Below are 20,441 nucleotides of genomic sequence, written 5' to 3'. Positions count from 1 at the left end.
TTTTTTTTTTTTTTTTTTTTTGCATAAAGCTTCTTATGTATGTTCTAGAAACATACTTTCTTACGTTTAAATGATAATATTGACGATCTATTATGCTGTTATGTAAATAAAATCTTTATGCAATTCATACATTTGTTCATAATTTTGTAGTATTTTAAACTACTATTATACAACGTGATAATGTAGGGAAACAAATCTGAAGTTGGTCGTTTAAGACTTCAGTGTCCTTAAATAGAGCAGGTGGATTATAAGCAATATTTTTATAATTTGTTTTTTGTTTTCTTCCTTCTGTTTATGACTAAATAATACTTTTAAAAATGATGATCTCTTGTTTGGAGTTTTTAAAAAAATTGTATGACAATGGATTGCTCATTTATAATGTGTGTGTTGTCCTTGGAAAACAAGATGACAGTGATACATTTTTAAGAAAATTAAAATAAAGGAGAAGAGAAACCAGAAGAACCATAAAATAAACTATTGTTTATAAAGTATCTAATGCATTATTTTTTAAACTCTACCAACTGTATGTAATTGTTTAATATATACTTGTAAAGATTTTTAGGGCTAAAATTGACATCAGTTCAAAGTTGACTCTTATTACCTTCTTCCTGGTATGAAGACGAGCACATCCCAACTCCTCTTGACCAAGGCAGTGAACAGCCTCTTTTCCAACCCCTGGATCACCAAGCCACAAGTTTGCCTTCAAGGGGTGAGCGTGTATTGTCCCAGGTGGTCTGCTTTTCCCACCTGCATGGCTTCCTGCAGTTATGTCACTTCTTGCAAATGTTCTGAAGACTAGCGCAGGAGTGTCCAGCCTTCAGCCCTGAGCATGTACAGCAAGCAGCAGGAATTGCCACCTGGTGCTGATTCTCTGTGCTCTGAAAAGTATGGAGCTCTACTGTCCTTTTAATGCATCGAGTATCATTGCTTTTCTTTTTCTTTTCTGAATTTTGAAATATTTTCTAAAAATCAGATAGCAAAACAACTTTTTTCATATGTAGGCAAACTGAGGAGTTCCAACACAACTGAAATTGGGGATTTGATGCCCTTTGCCAAGTAGATTTTGGAAATCAAGTCCTCTTCCCCACTCTCGAGGTATAGAGTTTTAGGTTACCTGAAAATCAAAGTATACATTAGTGACCTTCTTTTGGTATACATTGTGTAACATCAGATAGCCTAAGTTCTGATTCCAAGATGGCATTTAGTTGCTATTTGATTATAAGCAAGTCATTAACCAATCAGTAACAGGGAGACAGTAATTCCTGCCCTATTCGCCTGTGGGGTTGGCGTAAGAATAGAAACACCGAAAATATTAATGTCTTCATCATGCTGGAAAGCTTTGTAGGAAAATAATGTGTAGCATAATTTTACAGTTCCTCTTCTAGGATATTTTATCTGTAACCCATTCATAGGTTTAAGAACTTAGAATAACTGAATTAAAATAGTTGAAATTATTAATCATTGTCTCTGCTGAGAGGAAATTTGATGCTTTTGTATATTTTCTGCACAAGGAATTAGGGCAAAAGAATTAATTTCAGTCCTTAATAATTTAAAAAATAAAGTTATGGTAGTTGACATATTGACATGTTTGCCTATGACTGCCTGATTTTAGCACCAAAGCGGAGAGACAGTCCAAATATGTTAAATGAAAGTTTATGTAAAAAAAAAAAAAATCCATTGAGCTAGTTATCTTACTCAATGATCTCTTCCAAATTTTTCAAGCTACTTTTCAGTGTCTGCATGCTAATAAAATTTCTGATTTTTTTCCTGAAGTTTAATAATAATGCTATGCAGCTTGCATTTCCGTTCTGGACCAGTTCCCTTCTCCCTCTCCTTCTCCCATCCAAACTCCTGAATCCACCAACCTACTGAATTGTATTCCTGACAATAATAGATGCACTTTAAGACTTGTATACATAATAATTGAAGCATTATGAATGTAAGTGGCTTATTGTAAAGTTCTATCCTTTAGTATAAGATAAGCACATGGAAGAATTCATTACATTTTTTAATTTTCCTGTTTGATAGATTTTCCTTATATGTATTATAAACCTCCAGAGAAAAAGGAACATAAGTAAATTTACAATAAAAACACCAAAGTTTTATTTCCAGGTTCTCTTATCAACTTTTAAGGTTTATTTGAGACAGTATGATCAATGACTTCATTTTGTTCTGCTTATTATTGTAGGAGTAGTTACTATAATTTGGAAGTAATGTATTTTTTAATTTCTTGCTTAATTGAAGAATATCCAATAGATTGTGATAATGAATACAGCATTTATAGAAAGCAACACATATTAACTTACTCAATATGACACTAGTTCAATGAGAAAAGAAGGTAACATAATTGAAGACAGGAAACTCTTAAGAAAACTGAGGACAAAAAGGCTTCTTACCAGGACACCAGATACATTTAATCTTTTGAAGCTCTGTACTTTAGGAAAAGTCTGATATTTGGCAAATTTTGATAAACATGGATGACTGTGGAATCTTACAGTATCTGAAGTGTTTTTCATAAGGGTCATTGTGAAGTTTTAGGAGACACCTGCCTGTGGCAGATGGGGCAATGATGGCAGTCACTAGGGATATTAACAACAGTCAGCTGTCAGGGCATGTCATCCAGACCATCAACAGCTGGTGGAGTACAGCTTTCTCAATTGCTTTCCATGTTTTGGATACTCATATGCCCATTAGTAACAGGTAAACTAGCCAGTATATGTCCACATTTACCCATTGAATGTTACATGTATTCTTCCTTTCTCGTATTATTTCATACAGTCCAGATTTTTTTAGACTCATGACAGCATATTGGCTTTTCTTTCCTTTCAGTTTCATGATTCTTAACCCCAAAGTGCTTTTGCTGTGGGAACAGAAGTATAAAGTTGGGTTGAAGCCATTCTCTAAAACCACCAGCAGCTCCAGTCCAGATTATGAATACTACCATAGCAATCCTAAGGGGCCCTTTATTGGCCCAGACTGGAGCCAAATTGTAGAAGAGCTGCCCCAACTGGGCTTCAGGTTTAGTTCACCGACATAGTGTCTGAAGAAATTTCCATCAGCGTAAATATTCCTTGTTTATGAGCTGCCTGGAACTGTAAACACCTAATCCATTCCCGTCAGGAACTCACAACAGTTTCTGTCACGCTCTGAGAACAAACATAGGGATTCTTAACTGACACATAAACAAAAATCCATCAATATCCTTTTCTTGAGATATAGGTTTTGATTTTACTGTGTTATTTTGTGGTTTTGTTCTATTTTTGTTTACTGCAGAAAAAATATTTGAAACACAAAGCCTTTCTCTAATGCCATATTTGGTTTTAAATGCTATTTACTATAATATCAAAAAGATTTATCAAAGACAGGTGTGACTCTGCAGGACCATATTAGGAATAGTCATTAATTCCTCTTAAAAGATGAGAAAAGGTTCCCTCTCATTTTTAGTAAATACTGAAATACAAAGTAGAAGAATATGGGAAGGGTAGAAAATTTCTTTCTCAGTCATTCTTCCTTGATTCTTGCTTCAATTAACAGAGGGAGAAAACATTTTTGATACTGTAATCTGCATGGCACGTTCTATGAGGAAATTTTTTTGAAATATTTTAGAATGTGATTTTGTTTTAAAAACCCTTAACTAGTCAAGAGACAATAAAGTAGAAATTTGAAGAAAGCATAGGAGATGACAAAAGTTTTTGGTTTATTTAACCTTTCCAGGATTTGCCCAGCTGGGGGTCTGCTTACAGTTGCATTCAGGGCAGAAAAAAGACCTACTTGGAAAATCAGTAAGATATGAAAATTTTTTTAGATGTGATAATTATTTGGTGGTTTTAAAACATAATGGAACTTGGTGATTTAGTTAAGTGAAATATACAGATTTCAAATAAATGAGCAGATCAGATTGAAATAGATTAGATTTGAAAACAATTTTGCAACTAGACAAATTATATTTCTTATTCAATGACATGGATTAATAGATGATTAAATTATGCTAATTGGGTACTTATGCTGGTGGTTGCAGACAAACATGTGGTCACATTTCTTTTTAATGAAGCATATATTTTAGGCATTACTATTTCAATGTTTATTTGTCATTATGAGTTTTATGTTCACTTGAGGCAGTGTTTAATTTAGGTTAAAACCTTCTTATAATGTGAAGTTTATTAATTCATTTCATATTGATACTTAAACCAATAAACCTAAAATACATGATAGTCTATTACATTTTGTCCATTAGTATTTCCATATGCCTTTCTTAACTGTGGAATAAATGAAAATATGCTGGTGGGTGTTTTAAAGTTCATTTTGTGACTTGAATGCAATACTAAAGCAGGAAACTGAAGTTTCTTCTTTAATCTGAAATCATATAAAATCTACCAGATTGAACAAGAAAAACTACAATAATGATCACTCTTAATTTATTTCTTTCTTATCCTCTGAAAATATAGCCTATGTAGCCTTCCCTTGGGAAGGTCAAAGCAGTCAAATGTTTTAAAATCTGTATACTTCCTGTAAAGTAAAATATTCTCATGTAACATGTTCTTTAAACAGAGAAAGGAAGACATTGAACGAATAGGGTTACATTGTCAGGATTAAATCTAGCAATAGAACCCCCAGATATTGTAAGAATGTTGGCAAACAGATGGTAGCTGATAGAGCACCTCTGCCCATGAGGAGGTTAGTATGCTGCTGTTTCTAGGGATGATAAGGTAGGCACCTGTTGTTGAGAATTTTCCTAACTGGCCTTTATAAACAGAAATCCATAAAGGTCATGGCGACTCCTGGTTGCCCCTAGTGTAACCAACCTTCAAATTAATATTGCATGAACATTCTCTATCTCTTATGTAAATGATAAGTTACTGTAGCTTGACCTATTTTTCTCTTTCATTTTTTAATATAGAAAAGAATTTTAAATGGTTTACATTAGTGCTGAGGTTTTGTAATTTTTCTGCTTCGACCCACATTGTTTTCAGATCTAAATGAGTGTGGCCTGAAGCCTCGGCCCTGTAAGCACAGGTGCATGAACACTTATGGCAGCTACAAGTGCTACTGTCTCAATGGATATATGCTCATGCCGGATGGTTCCTGCTCAAGTATGTCAAGAATCTTAACTCTTTTAAAAGTGCTTTGGGCTTGTTTCTGTTGTGCTCTGGGAGCTTGCTTTTGTGAAAGTGGCCTCCCGGGTTCTGCTAAACAAGATGTGTGCATGTGTTTATATATGTGCCTGAGGAACTGAAAATCAAAATTAGTGGCACCATTTTTGATGTATAATATTCTTCTATCATGGGTGCCAATATTAAATTGATTAGGAAATGGTATTTAGATCAAGAATTACAAAACTAAGTATGTTTTCTAATTTTTTTTTTAAACATGTTTACCCCTGTCTTCTATCTGGGCATAGAAGAATGATTCCAGGTTAAAAAAAGAAAAAGAAAAAAATAAGAACACTACTGACTATTTAGGGACTGCCAGACAGAATCCATCAGGTCTGTTTTGTGATTTTAAATCATTCATAAATACTTTCTTACTTAATTTTTGTATTTCATTATAAAGGCCTTTACGCTTTTATAGAATTTTAGACTTTAATAATAGTCTAAGACTTCTAGAAAACAATTTCAAATAAAAAATAAATGAATATGATACCAGAAAAGTAGAATTCATGTGTATCTTTATAAGGAAGAAATGTGTGTTTTCTACCATTTGGATGTATAAGATGGATACATTAGATTTGAAAACAATTTTGTAACTAGACATATTATTGTGTGGAACCACCAGCATAAGTACCCAATTAGCATAATTTAATTATCTATTAATCCATGTCATTGAATAAGAAATATACATAATATGTCTAATATGCTCTAAAATTCTATACAGGATGATCATTGAATTGAGGTATTCATATGATATCCAACAATTAATGACTTGATTTTTATTTTTACTGAATTATCATTTAACTGAGTTGCATAAAATAAAAATAGTTAGCTAATTTTATTTAACATTGCGTAAGTGTAGCATGAAACTTTTTGGAATGAGGTGAATACATGTTTAACATTGTGCAACTCAGTGGGAAATCTGCTGTTCCCCTAGAGAAATTTCATGGGCAGTTGAGACAGTTACTTGGATGTTTAGTTAAGAATAGCACTTAGCTTGAGTACTCTGGAGAAATACCTCAATTCTTCACTTTCCTTGGCCACTGGAAAAATTTCCAGATAATCTATGCACAATAGTTTTATATTTGTCTTTTAATGCTTTCTTTCCTTTCCTCCTTTACTTTCTTTAGATGTTTGATAGTTAGGGCCTCTTTGTCTTCCTTGTTGTTCAATGTCACTGATTTCAGGACAAGTGAAAAAATATAGCTACTTCCTTTACAGATTTTGTTTTCTACCTGTGTGAGTCAGCCAGTCACTCTCTTTCCAGGTGCCCTGACCTGCTCCATGGCAAACTGTCAGTATGGCTGTGATGTTGTTAAAGGACAAATACGGTGCCAGTGCCCCTCCCCTGGCCTGCAGCTGGCTCCTGATGGGAGGACCTGTGTAGGTGAGTTGTAAAGTCAAGCATCTCTGTCAGCAGCCTCTATAGGATAAAGGGAGGAAGTGAAAGGTGATGGGAGTAGGGGAAAAAAAGGCAATTACTTATGTCAGGTAATTAGCTATCTTTCAGAAGATGTCAGATGTCTCAGAAGAGGACATCTCTGTGAATGGATAATGGGAGCCTTATTGTTTTTAAAATGAGAAATGGGAGGAGGCCTCAGGCAGAGGGAACCCTATGTGCAAAGGCACTGCAGTTCAGAGAAGCACAATATTTAGGGAAACAGTATTCCTAGAATTTAAGCGGCAAGTGTGAGCAATGAGTGATGAAGCTGAACAGGTAGACAGGGCTAGATTGTATGTGTTGTACTTCTGGCCTCAGATATTTTTCTGGTGAATTAGGAAGACAGTGTAGGATTGAGAGTCTGGACTCTTCCATATACTAGATATGTAACCTTAGGCAAGAGACTCTGTTTCTTTGAGCTTGGGTCTTCTTATCTTTAAAATGGAAATAACACCACATAGAACTGGTAGGAAGATTGAATGAGATCGTGGATGCAAAGAGTTTAGCACAATACCTAGCATGTAATAATCCTTGAATGAATGGAAGTGTTTGGTGATTAGAGATATTTACTGAGTACTTTCTATACTCCAGACACTGTGCTGAGTGCTAGGATGTGTAGCAGTGGACTAAACAGATAAGATTTTGATCCCCACAAAGCTGACATGCTAACAGGGGAGACAGAAGAGAAATAAATACCTCATAAAATTACAGACAATGCCAAGTGTTAACATGAGGTATTGAGAGAAAAACAGAACGTGTCTATTAGCCTTAAGGTAAGACCTGTATCATTAGCCATGTGAAGAAACAGCCAAGCAGCTGAAGAGATTGCAGGGCACTGCGGTGAGAGAGAGGTTGGCCTATGTGAGGTTTTTCAAAGAAGAACGCCCATGTAGCTCAAGTACAGAGTGTGAATATGAGGAGTGGTGGCTCTAGATATAATGGGTGAAGTAGGTGAGGGTGATTTGTTGCAGGGCCTTCAAGGACATGGGGGAGGAATGTGGATTTAATTCAAAGTGCAAGTAGAAATAGTTAAAAGGTTTTGAGCATAGTAATGATCTGATTGTATGTTTTAATGGAATCATTTTGACAGTTGGGTTGGAAATGCTTTGGAGGGGTTAAGTAACAGCAAAAGGAGCAGTTTTGAGGCTTTTGTAACGGTCTAACCCAGGAGATGGTGGCCTCAAATAGGGTAGTGATGGTGGATTAAGAGAAAAGTAGACAGAATCAAATAATTTTTTTAGAGATAGAATTAACTGGACTTGATGATTTGGGAGTTAAAGGAAAGAGGGTTGTTTCTAGTTCAAGAATGACTCAAGTTTCTAGTTTAAGCAACTTGGTAGATATAGGTGCAGTATGTGCTAATATATAGGGTGCAAGAAAATAATGACTTGGCTTAGAAGGATGAGTTGAAATTTGGATATGTGGAATTTATGTTGCCTATAGGGGCAACCAGCTGGATACCATTTATGACGAGCTGCTAGATGCCAGGCAACCGTTTGTAGTCAGTTACTTATTTTGAAACCCACTCTGTCTTAACATGCCCTTGCTCTTCCTAAAATGCTATTGACTTATGTTTCTAGATGTTGATGAATGTGCTACAGGAAGAGCCTCCTGTCCTAGGTTTAGGCAATGTGTCAACACTTTTGGGAGCTACATCTGCAAGTGTCATAAAGGCTTCGATCTCATGTATATTGGAGGCAAATACCAATGTCATGGTAATGAAACCCAACCATTGTTTTGTGTTGTTTCTTCCTAGAGCACTGAAAGATCTTGTAATTGTGGTGATGGCTGGTATGTCAGGGGCAGGGGAGAGTACTGGCATTAAGTTGAACAAACCAACAGACATCCAATTCAACCACTGGTAGTTCCCAGTCTACACGTACTTTATTTCTTTTGTTTATCTGCCAATTTTATGTAGATCATCACATTGCCAAAAAAAATCATTTTTGAAACTGTATATATTTTTCATGTCATATTTATCTCCTAAATAAGCCTCTTCTTTTCCTACTTTCTGATGCAGACATAGACGAATGCTCACTTGGTCAGTATCAGTGCAGCAGCTTTGCTCGATGTTATAACATACATGGGTCCTACAAGTGCAAATGTAAAGAAGGATACCAGGGCGATGGACTGACTTGTGTGTGTGAGTAGCACTTGTCTCTCAGCTTTAAATTCTAGCAGGAAATACAGGATTACACAAAGGCCATTGCTAGGGAAGATAAGGAATAAGATTATCAAAGAAGTATAATTGCCGTAATTGGTTATATTTGTCTTTGATTTCCACAAACAATAAAATCACTTGCTCAGGTACTTGTAAAAACTAAGGACTCAGTAATACACCATAATCTTAAGAGTATTTGAATCTCTTCACTGAAATCCCTCAATATTTTCTTTTTAGCTAAAAAGAAATTATAGAGTCCTCCCTGAGAATTTGCTTTTGTTAAAATCAGAAATACATGTTTGCCATTAGCATTAGATTTTGATGGTGAGATAATCTGAATATATTCTACATTTTTCCCTCTGTTGTATGCCTCCTAACTCTACTATTAAAAAATCATTCTGGCCAGGCATGGTGGCTCATGCCTGTAATTCTAGCACTTTTGGAGGCCATAGCGGCAGGATTGTTTGAGACTAGGAGTTCGAGACCAGCCTGGGCAACATAATGAGACCCGTCTCTACAAAAAAAAAAAAAAAATTAAAAATTAGCCAGGTGCAGTGCACATACCTGTAGTCCCAGCTACTCAGGAGGCTGAGGTAATAGGATCACTTGAGCCTGGGATCTTAAGACTGCCATGAGCCCAGTGAGCTGTGACCATGCCACTGCACTCTAGCTTGGGCAAGAGAGCGAGACCCTGTCTCAAAAGAAAAAAAAAAAGTCATTCCCTTATTTATTTCCTCTACATTCAGAACTGTTTTGCTTTTAAATGTTTTAAAAGTTTTATTTGGAGTAGTGGTTATGTAGTAGATAAACATGAAAAAATCCAAAAGTCATAATTTAGCATACATTTCATGTGACAGAAGATAATTTTTTAAATTTCCTGAGTAAAATATTTACTGAAAACCATGGTGCATAAAATCTTGGGGATTAAAGGGTTTTTAAAGAGTCATCATTCCAGGAATCCTGGAATGAAGTATATCATTCCAGGCAGATTAAATATTGATTCTTTTTGGTGAAGATTATCAAGGAAAAAGATGCCACAGATGATCTTTGCAGCCTCTGAAAATGTCTTTTTAAAAGCAGTTGTATCTATCAGTAAAGGGGAAGAAAAACTGACCATAAAACAATATGTAGAACATTTACTCAAACTGTATTTATGTGAATTGAATTTATATAAAGTGTGGATAAGAAAAGTATTTGTCTTTAGACAATTCTAAACACACTTTTATAATACACATGTAGCATAGGGATACAGCATAGATTATAGCTATGCATTTCTTATATTAAAAAAACTTAGAATGTCTCTGCATTTTAAAAATTCTGATTAGTTGTTGTCTGTTTCCACTGCACAAATATTTAAAACGTTTTTATGTTGCAAATAATACATATTCTTTATGGAAACACACCAATATATTTGTTACATACATGCAAAGGATGAATATATGTATATATATGAATACGTATGTATGTGTTTTATATACACACACACACATACACACACACATATATTTGTTATTTGGAAAATAGTATGACTTACAGTAGGTAATATTCTAAATTTGAAAAATGATACTAGTTGTCATGAGATGTTTTTATGTGTCTGTCAGTATAATGCTTCACTTTTTAGGGAGGAATGGTTACATACCAATTTAAGTCTTTGACTCTTTCAGATATCCCAAAAGTTATGATTGAACCTTCGAGTCCAATTCATGTACCAAAGGGAAATGGTACCATTTTAAAGGGTGACAGAGGACATAATAATAGGATTCCTGATGTTGGAAGTACTTGGTGGCCTCCGAAGACAGCATATATTCCTCCTATCATTACCGACAGGCCTACTTCTAAGCCGACAACAAGACCTACACCAAAGCCAACACCACTTCCTACACCACCACCACCCCTGCCAACAGAGCTCAGAACACCTCTACCAGCTACAACCCCAGAAAGGCCAACCACCAGACTGACAACTATAGCACCAGCTGCCAGTACACCTCCAGGAGGGATTACAGTTGACAACAGGGTACAGATAGATCCTCAGAAACCCAGAGGCGATGTGTTCAGTAAGTCTAATATGTTAGCACATCTTCGGTAGGCTCATTTATGACTTTTCAACCACAGGCCATGCCTTGAATAAGAATGAAACTTGTAAGAAGAACTAGCTATGTAAAATCATATGTCCCTATTGACAAATATTATAAAGAGCTATATAAAGAGTCAGTCTAATTGGGCAAGTAAAAATGTATGTAGCAACGGAAAGAATATCACAAAGTCATATGGTAGATGACAGCTCTTAGCCAGTATGGGAATTCTGACATAGTTGGATTTACTTGAAAACTCTCAGAGGTGGGGAACTTAACTGTATTCCATGCTGTGTTACTTTTAATCTAACCCTTCATTCATTCAGTCAGTGAACATTTTTGAATGTCTTTAGAGTGTCAAGGAGGCCTTGTATTAGCCATTAGGTTTATGTAAAGATGAAACAGAAAAGGTCACAGTCTGGTGGGAAAGATGGTTACTCAGAAGATACCAGTGGTAGTATGTTAGTGAAAGAGATCTGTGTAGGACACCATGGGAGGAGAATGAAGGGATACCTCATCAGTCTTTGGGTAGGCAATATTCAGGGAGGCCTTCCCGAGTGAAATGGGGTGAAGTGGATGAGGAAAGGGAGATATTATAGTTAACGGGGACAGCCCAACAAATGCATAGAAGTAGAAAGCAATGTAACAGGCAGTAGACTGCCAGTAAATTGGAGGGTCATGTCAGGGACAGATGAGAGAAGCTGGACAGCTACCCCTTGGATTGCTGTAAACTGGTAGTTAGACCTACACTGGGGTTGGATTAGATCAAAGACTCCCAGATTCTTAGCAGGTGACTAGGTAAAGGGTAGCACTACCAATGGAAATAGAGGATTCAGGAAGAGAAGCGAGTTTTGAAGGAGAAAAAGGTTAATTTATTACCAGACCAAAATTTGCATTTTATAACTTTCATCTGTTCCTCGTATTTATCTGTTTGTCCTGTGTCACTTCGCTTATTCTTAGTTACCTTTGCATTCACTCTACCTGTCTCCTCCTTTATACATTACCAGTTTATTTTGTTCCTTTTCTCATTCCTCCATGATGAAGCTAAAGTTTGTGCCTTTTATATTAATACCTTTATAACTTTTTATCAGGTGATAAAATATTGACATTTATTATTATTTAAAGGGGAAAATTAAGCTGGTGTGGCAGCTTACACCTATAACCCCAGCACTTTGGGAGACTGAGGTGGACTGATTGCTTAAGCCTGGGAGGTTGAGGCTGCAGTAAGCTGTGACTGTGCCACTGCACTGCAGCCTGGGTGACAGAGTGGGACACCGTCTCAAGAAAATGAATAAATAAATACTAAATAAAGGGGATATTGGAGCTGAATTTTGCTTGTATGTGACTCTCAATTAAATTTTCTCCTCTGGGTAATTGTCCATTTAAAGAAAGATCGAGATTCTCTAATTCTGATATAGTTGTGTCAGATGTATTTGGATAATCAATATAATTTTCAGGGGAATTAGATAGTAATTCCCAAAATATATGTAAAAATATATTACACATGCTAGACTTAATAAGACTAGACTTAAAAATTATATCAATATAATTTTTAGGGAAATTAGATGGTAGTTCCCACATTTTATATGTGCATAACTATTTTCTGAAATTTGTATTTTTGTAATTTTCTCCTCACCCCCTCTCTGCATCTCAGATACTGTCTTTTTCTCCCTATTACTCTCCTTTTTAAATTCTCATCTCATTGCGATCATACAATGGGATTTTTATTTATGAGTGCTTAAGTAATTATGGTATTTATATTATTTTGCTGCCTTAGGGTAACAGGGAAATTTGGCTATTTAATGTAAGATGATTTGCTAAATATTTTTTTCATTATGATGAAAGAATACATCTTTCTGGGAATTTTAAAAAATGCTTTCTCTTTTTAAAATGTTTCTCTTTATTTCCAGTATTCCTCTCTATGCCAATACATAAAAATGACACTGAAGTTCACCAATAAAATTTAGTTCAATAAAATTGGGGAAATACAGAGTTCCAATGATGTTTGGGAGCATTCATTATAAGAGAGTGTGATCTTAAAGACATGCTCTGGGAAAGGATTGCCTTGATCAAATGCCAAGGCTGTTGCATGCCACAGATAGCATTGCTGCCTTTAGAAACTCCTGCCAAAAATTAAATTCCACTCTCATTTCATCTTCAGCAATAGCTGCTTATTAAGTCTAGCATGTGTGAGAATGCTTTAGATGCTTTTTGACTTGCTGTCTCATGGTTATAGCGTATATTCTAAAAAAGGGAAGGGCGCTAAGTTTTTAATTCAGGACAAATAACCAGTGTCTATTCACTGTGAAAACAGAAAGGAACCTTAGCACTATTGCAGTTCAACACCATTTCTTTACTGAACATTTTCTTCACTTCTGGCATAAATTCTTAAACCATCCTTATTCTCCACAGATCTGGGAACAGAATTTAGCTCACCTCATCTCATAAATTTTTAGGTGATGTGAATTATGGCCACTATTTGACAATCTCCTTCAAATAGCCCTCTACTTTAATTGTGTTTTTCTTTACATTGAAAGATATTTTTAAATTCTAATTTTTAATTAACATAATATATTTATGGGGTATGAAAGATTTCTTTTAATGGAAGAGGTTGTGAAAGAGAGCTTTTCCTTATAATGTATGTGCGTTGTCGCCCTGATAAAAGACGGTAAAGATATTCTAAAAGAAAATCAAGGAAGAAAAACATTACAACAAGAACACGTCTTCAGTCCAGACCTCTCCCCCAGACTCTAGACCTGTATATCAGCTGACTGCTTAACTTATCCAGTTGGATAAAAATAGACGTCTCAAACTCAACGTCTATTTTTATAGACGTTGTATATATATATGTAGAATTGTATAGAATTGTTCCTCTTCTTCCCTTAAACATGCTCTACTCTCAGCCTTTCTTATCCCAGGTAATGGGACCTCCATCACCTGTTGCTAAGGTCTGATAATGTGGATTCATCCTTAATTACTTTCTTCATACATACATCTAATATGTAAGGAAATCCTTTTAGCTTTACCTTCAAATTATATTTAAGTATGACCATTTCTCACCACCTCCAATGCTACTACCCTGGCCCAAGTCATCTCTCTCCTGGAGTACAGGTCCAAAATCCTTTATCCAAATGACTTGTGGAATACAGCATTTTTTAGATTTCAGAAAATCAATAAGGTGCATATACTATATAGTACACACTGAAGTAGTGAAACATACTGATTTTTCTCTAGTGTTGTTACTGTGAACATACCAATGTTAAAGAAAGGAAAATGATATTAACTCAGAGGTGATGTCTCACAGCATATATTTACTAGCTTGCACAAATTTTTTAATGTTAGCAAGATTTAAGGCTAAGTTTTTATTTATATTTTAATTGGATCCTATGATGATTATTAAAGAAAAAAGTAGCTATCTCAGAAAGTATAAATTGAGCTCTTGGCAAATGTGACCAAAATCAGAAATCAGATTTTTTCATAAAGTTACATGTACATTTGTCTAGAGTTACAATTAAAAGTATTGTGCTCATAGCCAGTCTGTGATCTGTGGCATATTATTATATCTTCCTATGCCTTAAAACAATGTTTCCTGTAAGAATAAACAAAGTACCATTGACACTGGAGGTTTTGTCCATTTGCTACTTCCAAAAGAAAGGGGTACAAGACAGAAAAGTTATTTAAACTTTAAGCAGTTGGTTAGATGTGGTAGTTATAATGGACTTTTGGTATTTTAATATGGGGCCTAAAAATTTTCATCTAAACCAACATTAATTATCTAAGTGTGATATTCTTATGAGGTCTTTGTTAAATCCTCCCAATTATATCCAGCATCTCCAAAGGTGACTGAGGTCCCTTCTAATAACTCATCCCACCATTGGAGCAGTCTTCCTTATATTTAACCTAAATTTATGAAACTACAGTTTATGCCTTTTTAATATTGTCAGATACTCAAGATTAATGGACACAGTTGTTCACTGTCCCCAGCTCCCATACTACATGTACTCAAAGACACTTTCAGGAAATGACTCACTCTTTCTTCACTGGGCCCAATAATTTATATTTTATTAATCTTTTCTTAGAAATGCTGTTTTTCAACCCACTTAACAATCTTTTTGGCTGGTCCTTTGCACATTATTTTCCAAATCTGTCACAAATGATGGCGTCAAAGATACATGATAGTCAAATCTGACCCAATACTGATCACAGGGCGGGTGTCTTTTAACATGGTTTGTAATCGAAATCATTTCTCTTTGTTGCAAAGTAGAGAATTACGGGCAGCTATTTAATCTCCAGATGTTTTTTTCCTCAAATGGTCACATAGTGGGCACGCAAAAATATTTGTTGAACGGAATGAAATGGAATTTTATATTGGGTTTAATTTTTTTCATTGTAAGTAATCCTTCGTATGCTTAACTAGCTAAATTTTACTCGTTGGTTCTGATATTCCCTCCCCAAATAATCAAAGTTAATTCAGATTATGTTTTTTTTCTTATCTTGATATAGCTTAATATAGCCATTGAAAATAAACAATCTCTAGAAAATTCTAAGTCTAATATACTTCTAAATTTTAAGCATGACACTGAGAAATAGTGAAAAGCATAGAAAAGGAATATGAAAATAGCATTGAAACATTTGGCATTGAGGGGTTTTAACTACTACTAAAGATAGAATATACTGAATCAGAAAACCTAGTCTTGATTTTCACCTCTATTTATGAGGTACGTGATTTTGGACTAGTATGAGTATTTATGAGGTACGTGTCTTTGGAAGAGTTACTGTGCTTTCCACCCTAATTTTTTCTCTGTAAAATGGAGGGAATATTCCTAGCTTTCCCTTTCTCATAGAGCAGCTTCAAAGATCAGAGATAAGGGATCTAGTGTTTGTGAATTCTGAGTTACTATGAAATGTAAAAGATTACTGTGTTTTGTTTATCACTGTAAATAACTCTGATGGGGAGAACTTAATGTGTGATTAAGGTTGCAACTTTTTATGTGTGATATGAAATATTAAACACATTTTTAAAATAATTCTTTTTGAGACAGGGTCTCACTCTGTCACCCAGGCTGCTGCAGCTTCAGTCTCTCAGGCTCAAGCGATCCTCCTGCCTCAGCCTCCCAAGTAGCTGGGTGGCTATTTATTTTTATTTTTTGTGGATATGACGTCTTACTATGTTGCCCAGGCTGGTCTCCAACTCCTGAGCTCAAAGAATCCTCCCACCTTGGCCTCCCCAAGTGCTGGGATTCTAGGCATGAACCACTGCACCCAGCCTAAAAACAATTTTAGCTTGAGGGACCCTAGGTTTTTTTAGGTTATATGACTAGAAATATAATAAGATGTATTTACAGGGCTAATGCGGTAGGCATGATTTGAGCAACACCAAAGTTATTTGATATAGCATAAAATTCTTTTTCTTTTATTAATGAGACAGAATTGTGCTTCTCAAAGTGTGTTTTATAGAGCATTATTTCTCTAAAATATTATGCAATTGTATGCATTAAAAACTTCTAAGGTCAAATACATTTAAGAAATCCTAAGTTTAGCTAAGTTAAATAGGTTTGTTAACTGTAAGACTTCTCAATACTCTAATGGGCTAACAGTATTGTAAATCTCTTAAGAGAGGCATATAATGTATCTTTTCCCAAGTTGTTTTAACCATGGGATTATTTGAGTCTTGGGATTAGAGTTTACTGGAATCAACTTTAGGTCAGTCTGGGCTAAACTAGGAAGTATGGAGACCACACTCTACAAAACCCAGTATCCCTCACCAATTATGGCCCTCATTGCCTGTTTTTTGAGACTAATGGATTGACCTTGGATTTGGGAATGAGGGTTGGGGAGAGCGGAAACGTGCTGCACAAACTTAGCCTGGAAAGCAGCCGTAAGTGGGGGTATGCCTGTATGGACACCATAGGTTTGCTGCAGGGGATTGTTAAAAAGCCACTTTGCAAAGACAAAACTCTGGTTTCAGAGGGGTAGGAGCTATCCCAGAGCAAAGAAATTTGAAAAAATTTTCTGCAGAACCCAAACTAAAGGAAGTTAGGGGGACATACTTTCTGGTCTAGCAATATATAATGAAATCTTTTACAACTATTAACCATAATGTTTTTTGGAAAATATTTAATAATCTTGTAAAACGCCCATGTTACAAAAATGTTACCTGAAAAGTACAAAACTGTACTTGCCATTTGACTCCAATTAGATATAAAATATATGTTTGCATATGTCTGGATGTATATAAAAGTCTGGAAGAAAAAAGACCAAAATAGTAACCATGAATATATCCAGTTTATAATATTTCGGGTGACTTTGTCTTTTTGTTGACTTTATGCAGTAATTTTTAAACTGTCCAACTGCAGTATCATTGATGACAGTAATTCATTATAGCAATAATTCCTTCAGAGAGGGGGCAGAGGAATAGACCCCTGCTCTTCTCAGCAGGAAAGTGAGGATTCTGATTCTTAATCATGTTTATTTTATTTTGGACATACTGATTTTTAAAAATTCATTGAATGTCTTATTAACTTCTATTTTTAACCTTTCAGATTTTCCTTTACAATTGATTGTGATAGATATGTCCAATTTTAGCTAGGAAATTTGTATTACTAGAAGGAATATAACATAACTTGGACCAGGAAACAGATTTTTTTTTCCCCCAGTGTTGTCAGAAGCCCATTTTAACTAAAATAACATAGGACGTTTATTAACTAAAATAACATAGGATGCTTATCTTAAGATGTAGATGCCTAATCCTTATGACACATTTACTAAATCAGACTTACTAAGAAAAGTATCTCTCAGTCTTTATCTTTATTTATTTATTACTTATTTATTTATTTTTCTGAGACACAGGCTTGCTCTGTCACCCAGGCTGGAGTGCAGTGGCATGATCTTGGCTCACTGCAACCTAAGTGATTATTGCGCCTCAGCCTCCTGAGTAGCTGGGATTACAGGCATGCGCCACCACACCCAGCTATATATTTTTGTAATTTTAATAGAGACAGGGATTCACATCTGAGTAGACACACTTGGTCCCCAACACTCAACTTTTTATTCAACCAGCCATGACCTGGGTGTGAACGTGACAGACCCAGCAGGGTTCCAACGCCTGACAACCTGCACCTGTCAGGAAGAGCCCCCTCCTTTCCTGCTCCCCCTGCAATACATGGTTATTTTAATAGAGACAGGGTTTCACCATGTTGCCCAGGCTGGTCTTGAACTTCTGGCCTCAAGCGATCCGCCTGCCTCAGCCACCCAAAGTGCTGGGATTACAGGTGTGAGGCACTGCGCCTGGCTGTTCTCAGTCTTTAATGTGCACACAAATTACAAGGGGATCTCGTTAAAATGAAGAGTGACTCAATGTGTCTGGAGCAGGACCTGAGACTCTGCATTTCTAACAAACACAGGTAATGTTTCTGATCTGCAGTCCCCACTTTGGATAGCAGGGCTCTTTCTAAAACATAACGGCAGCTCCAACCCAGCAGAACCATATTCTGGATGGAATCAGAACTAGCCAAATGTAGGATGTTTAAAATATAGCATTTGTGCCTAGGTATGTGTCCACCTGACTCATGTAAAATAAAGAGAAAAGGCGTTAATAGAAGCCAGATTATAGAACATAATGTTATTAATATGTATCAGGTGCTCTTATGAGTGGCCATATCAGAGAACCAGCCTCATTGTTGCGGTTATTACACAACATGAGAATGTGCTGCAATTCCAAGTACCAAGCAGTAAGAAGAAAATTGTTTTCTTTTACTGATTGCTGCATGTTGTCCTGAGGTTTTTCCTCTCATCTCTCTTCTACAGATTTTACAGAGTCTGTGGCTAGTTCAATCACATTGTTCTTGGTCATGGAAATATTATGGTCTTTCTGATTCTGTATAGTGATAAGTAAAAAGATTGTTTCTGCTGAGGGGTGAAAAGGTCTTCAAACTAGTTTGCTTTCTTGTAAACAGTAAGACCTGCAGAGACCCTGAGAGGGGTCTGATATCTCCGTGAAAATTAAATTTCTGCTAGTGTTTTGAAGGAGCGAATTGTCACTTCTCACAGGTTAGGATCTGGTGCTGTGAATTCTGAAAGTTTGCAAGATTTTTTATTTATATTTTGATTAGATCCTATAGTAGATAGTAAAGAAAATATCATTCTCTCCAAAAAGTATAAATTGAGCCCGTGGTGATTGTGACCAAAGTCAGAAATCAGATTTTTTTTTTAAGTTACATGCACATCTGTCAATAGAGTTATAATTACAAGTATTATGCTAATTGCCAGTCTGTAATTTGGGGCATATCACTAAATTTTCCTGTGCATTTGTTTTCTCATCTGCAAGTCAGGGATAGTAATAGTATCTACCTCACTGGGCTGTTGTGAGAGTTAGATGCAAGGGTACCTATAAAACTTTTACTGTAGCGCTTGGCACATAATAATAACTTAATACATATTAGCTATTACTGCTGCTATTGATGTTGAATTCATTTATATAGTAATGATAACATTTCCTACTTAATTCATAAAAAGACAACCTATGCCGTTTTCTAGTTCTGAGTTTATACGTTTCTCATGCTTTTTATTATGGTTCATTATAATTTTAATGTTATTTTTAACTAACTAGATCCTTTTGAAACAAATTGGTTTGCAAGTGTGAGCTGTTAGGTGCACGGAGAAAATGAAAATAGAAACTCGCTATTTTATTCTAGGCTTATTACCAAATACTTAGAATACTGTGTTTTATTCAGGTGTTTATAGTGTCATTAGACAGTTGTGATTTTAAAATAAAGACTGCATCATCTCAACTTCTTTACTGCGAAAATAATAACAATAGCCTTTTCAGAGATGAATCTGTCTAGATGGGAAATTTACATGGTGAATCTGATGAGTGCATCCAGCCTGGGCAGCAGAGTGAGACTCTGTCTCCAAAAAATAAAAATAAAAATAAATAAATAAATAAAATAATAAAATAAAATAAAATGTAGTTTCCTTCCCCAGAAAGTCCGATTCAGTAAATGTGCCATAAGGATTTAGAAATCTACATCATAAATAAACATTCTATGTTATTTTAGTTCAGACCCTATTTTAGTTCAGACTTTCTGTGGGATAAAAAATTCCATTCTTTCTTTAAATAGATTCTTTTGGCTTGAGTGCATTTACACCTGTCCCCAACAGCTGGTGGGCTTCTGCTCACCCTAGATGGTGTTCATGCTGCACTCAGTCCAAGCAGCCCTTACCCGAGAGTCTACTTACCACTTGCATTCTGGTGCAAAGGACTCATTCCTGGCAGAGCCTAACTTTCATGGTAACCTTTGGCTTAGAAGAGAGGAGAAGGGGAGCCCGAGGCAGGTGGATCACTAGGTCAGGAGTCCAAGACCAGCCTGGCCAACATGGTGAAACCCTGTCTCTACTAAAAATACAAAAATTAGCCAGGCGTGGTGGTGCGCACCTAGAATCCCAGCTACTCAGGAGGCTGAGACAGGAGAATTGCTTGAAACCGGGAGGGAGAGATTGTAGTGAGCCGAGATTGTGCCTCTGCACTCCAGCCTGGACGACAGAGCAAGACTCTGTCTCAAAAGAAAAAAAAATTATCCTGTCTCCAGGCAGTGCCTCTGTGTCTTTCTAAAAGTTTATTA

At 35.8% G+C, this 20,441-nt stretch overlaps 1 protein-coding gene across 7 annotated transcripts in view; it reads left to right on the top strand.

The window, feature by feature from the left end:
- NPNT (nephronectin) overlaps positions 1 to 20,441 on the top strand; it is a 102,032-nt gene that overhangs the window by 63,001 nt on the left and 18,590 nt on the right. For 5 of the 7 annotated variants that reach the window (XM_011966320.1, XM_011966319.1, XM_011966318.1 and 2 more), the window contains 5 exons: positions 4,971 to 5,090; positions 6,415 to 6,534; positions 8,169 to 8,303; positions 8,609 to 8,731; positions 10,414 to 10,803. In XM_011966320.1, coding sequence (XP_011821710.1) covers positions 4,971 to 5,090; positions 6,415 to 6,534; positions 8,169 to 8,303; positions 8,609 to 8,731; positions 10,414 to 10,803 — 888 coding nt within the window. Of the gene's footprint in view, positions 1 to 619; positions 710 to 4,970; positions 5,091 to 6,414; positions 6,535 to 8,168; positions 8,304 to 8,608; positions 8,732 to 10,413; positions 10,804 to 20,441 lie in introns of all 7 variants that reach the window. The other 2 variants (XM_011966317.1, XM_011966314.1) reach the window with 1 other exon arrangement.

This window comes from Mandrillus leucophaeus, unplaced genomic scaffold (assembly GCF_000951045.1).
Source record: "Mandrillus leucophaeus isolate KB7577 unplaced genomic scaffold, Mleu.le_1.0 Scaffold756, whole genome shotgun sequence".
NCBI lineage: Eukaryota > Metazoa > Chordata > Mammalia > Primates > Cercopithecidae > Mandrillus > Mandrillus leucophaeus.
Note: the sequence above shows the minus strand (reverse complement) of the source record. Positions and strands in the feature narration are given on the sequence as shown.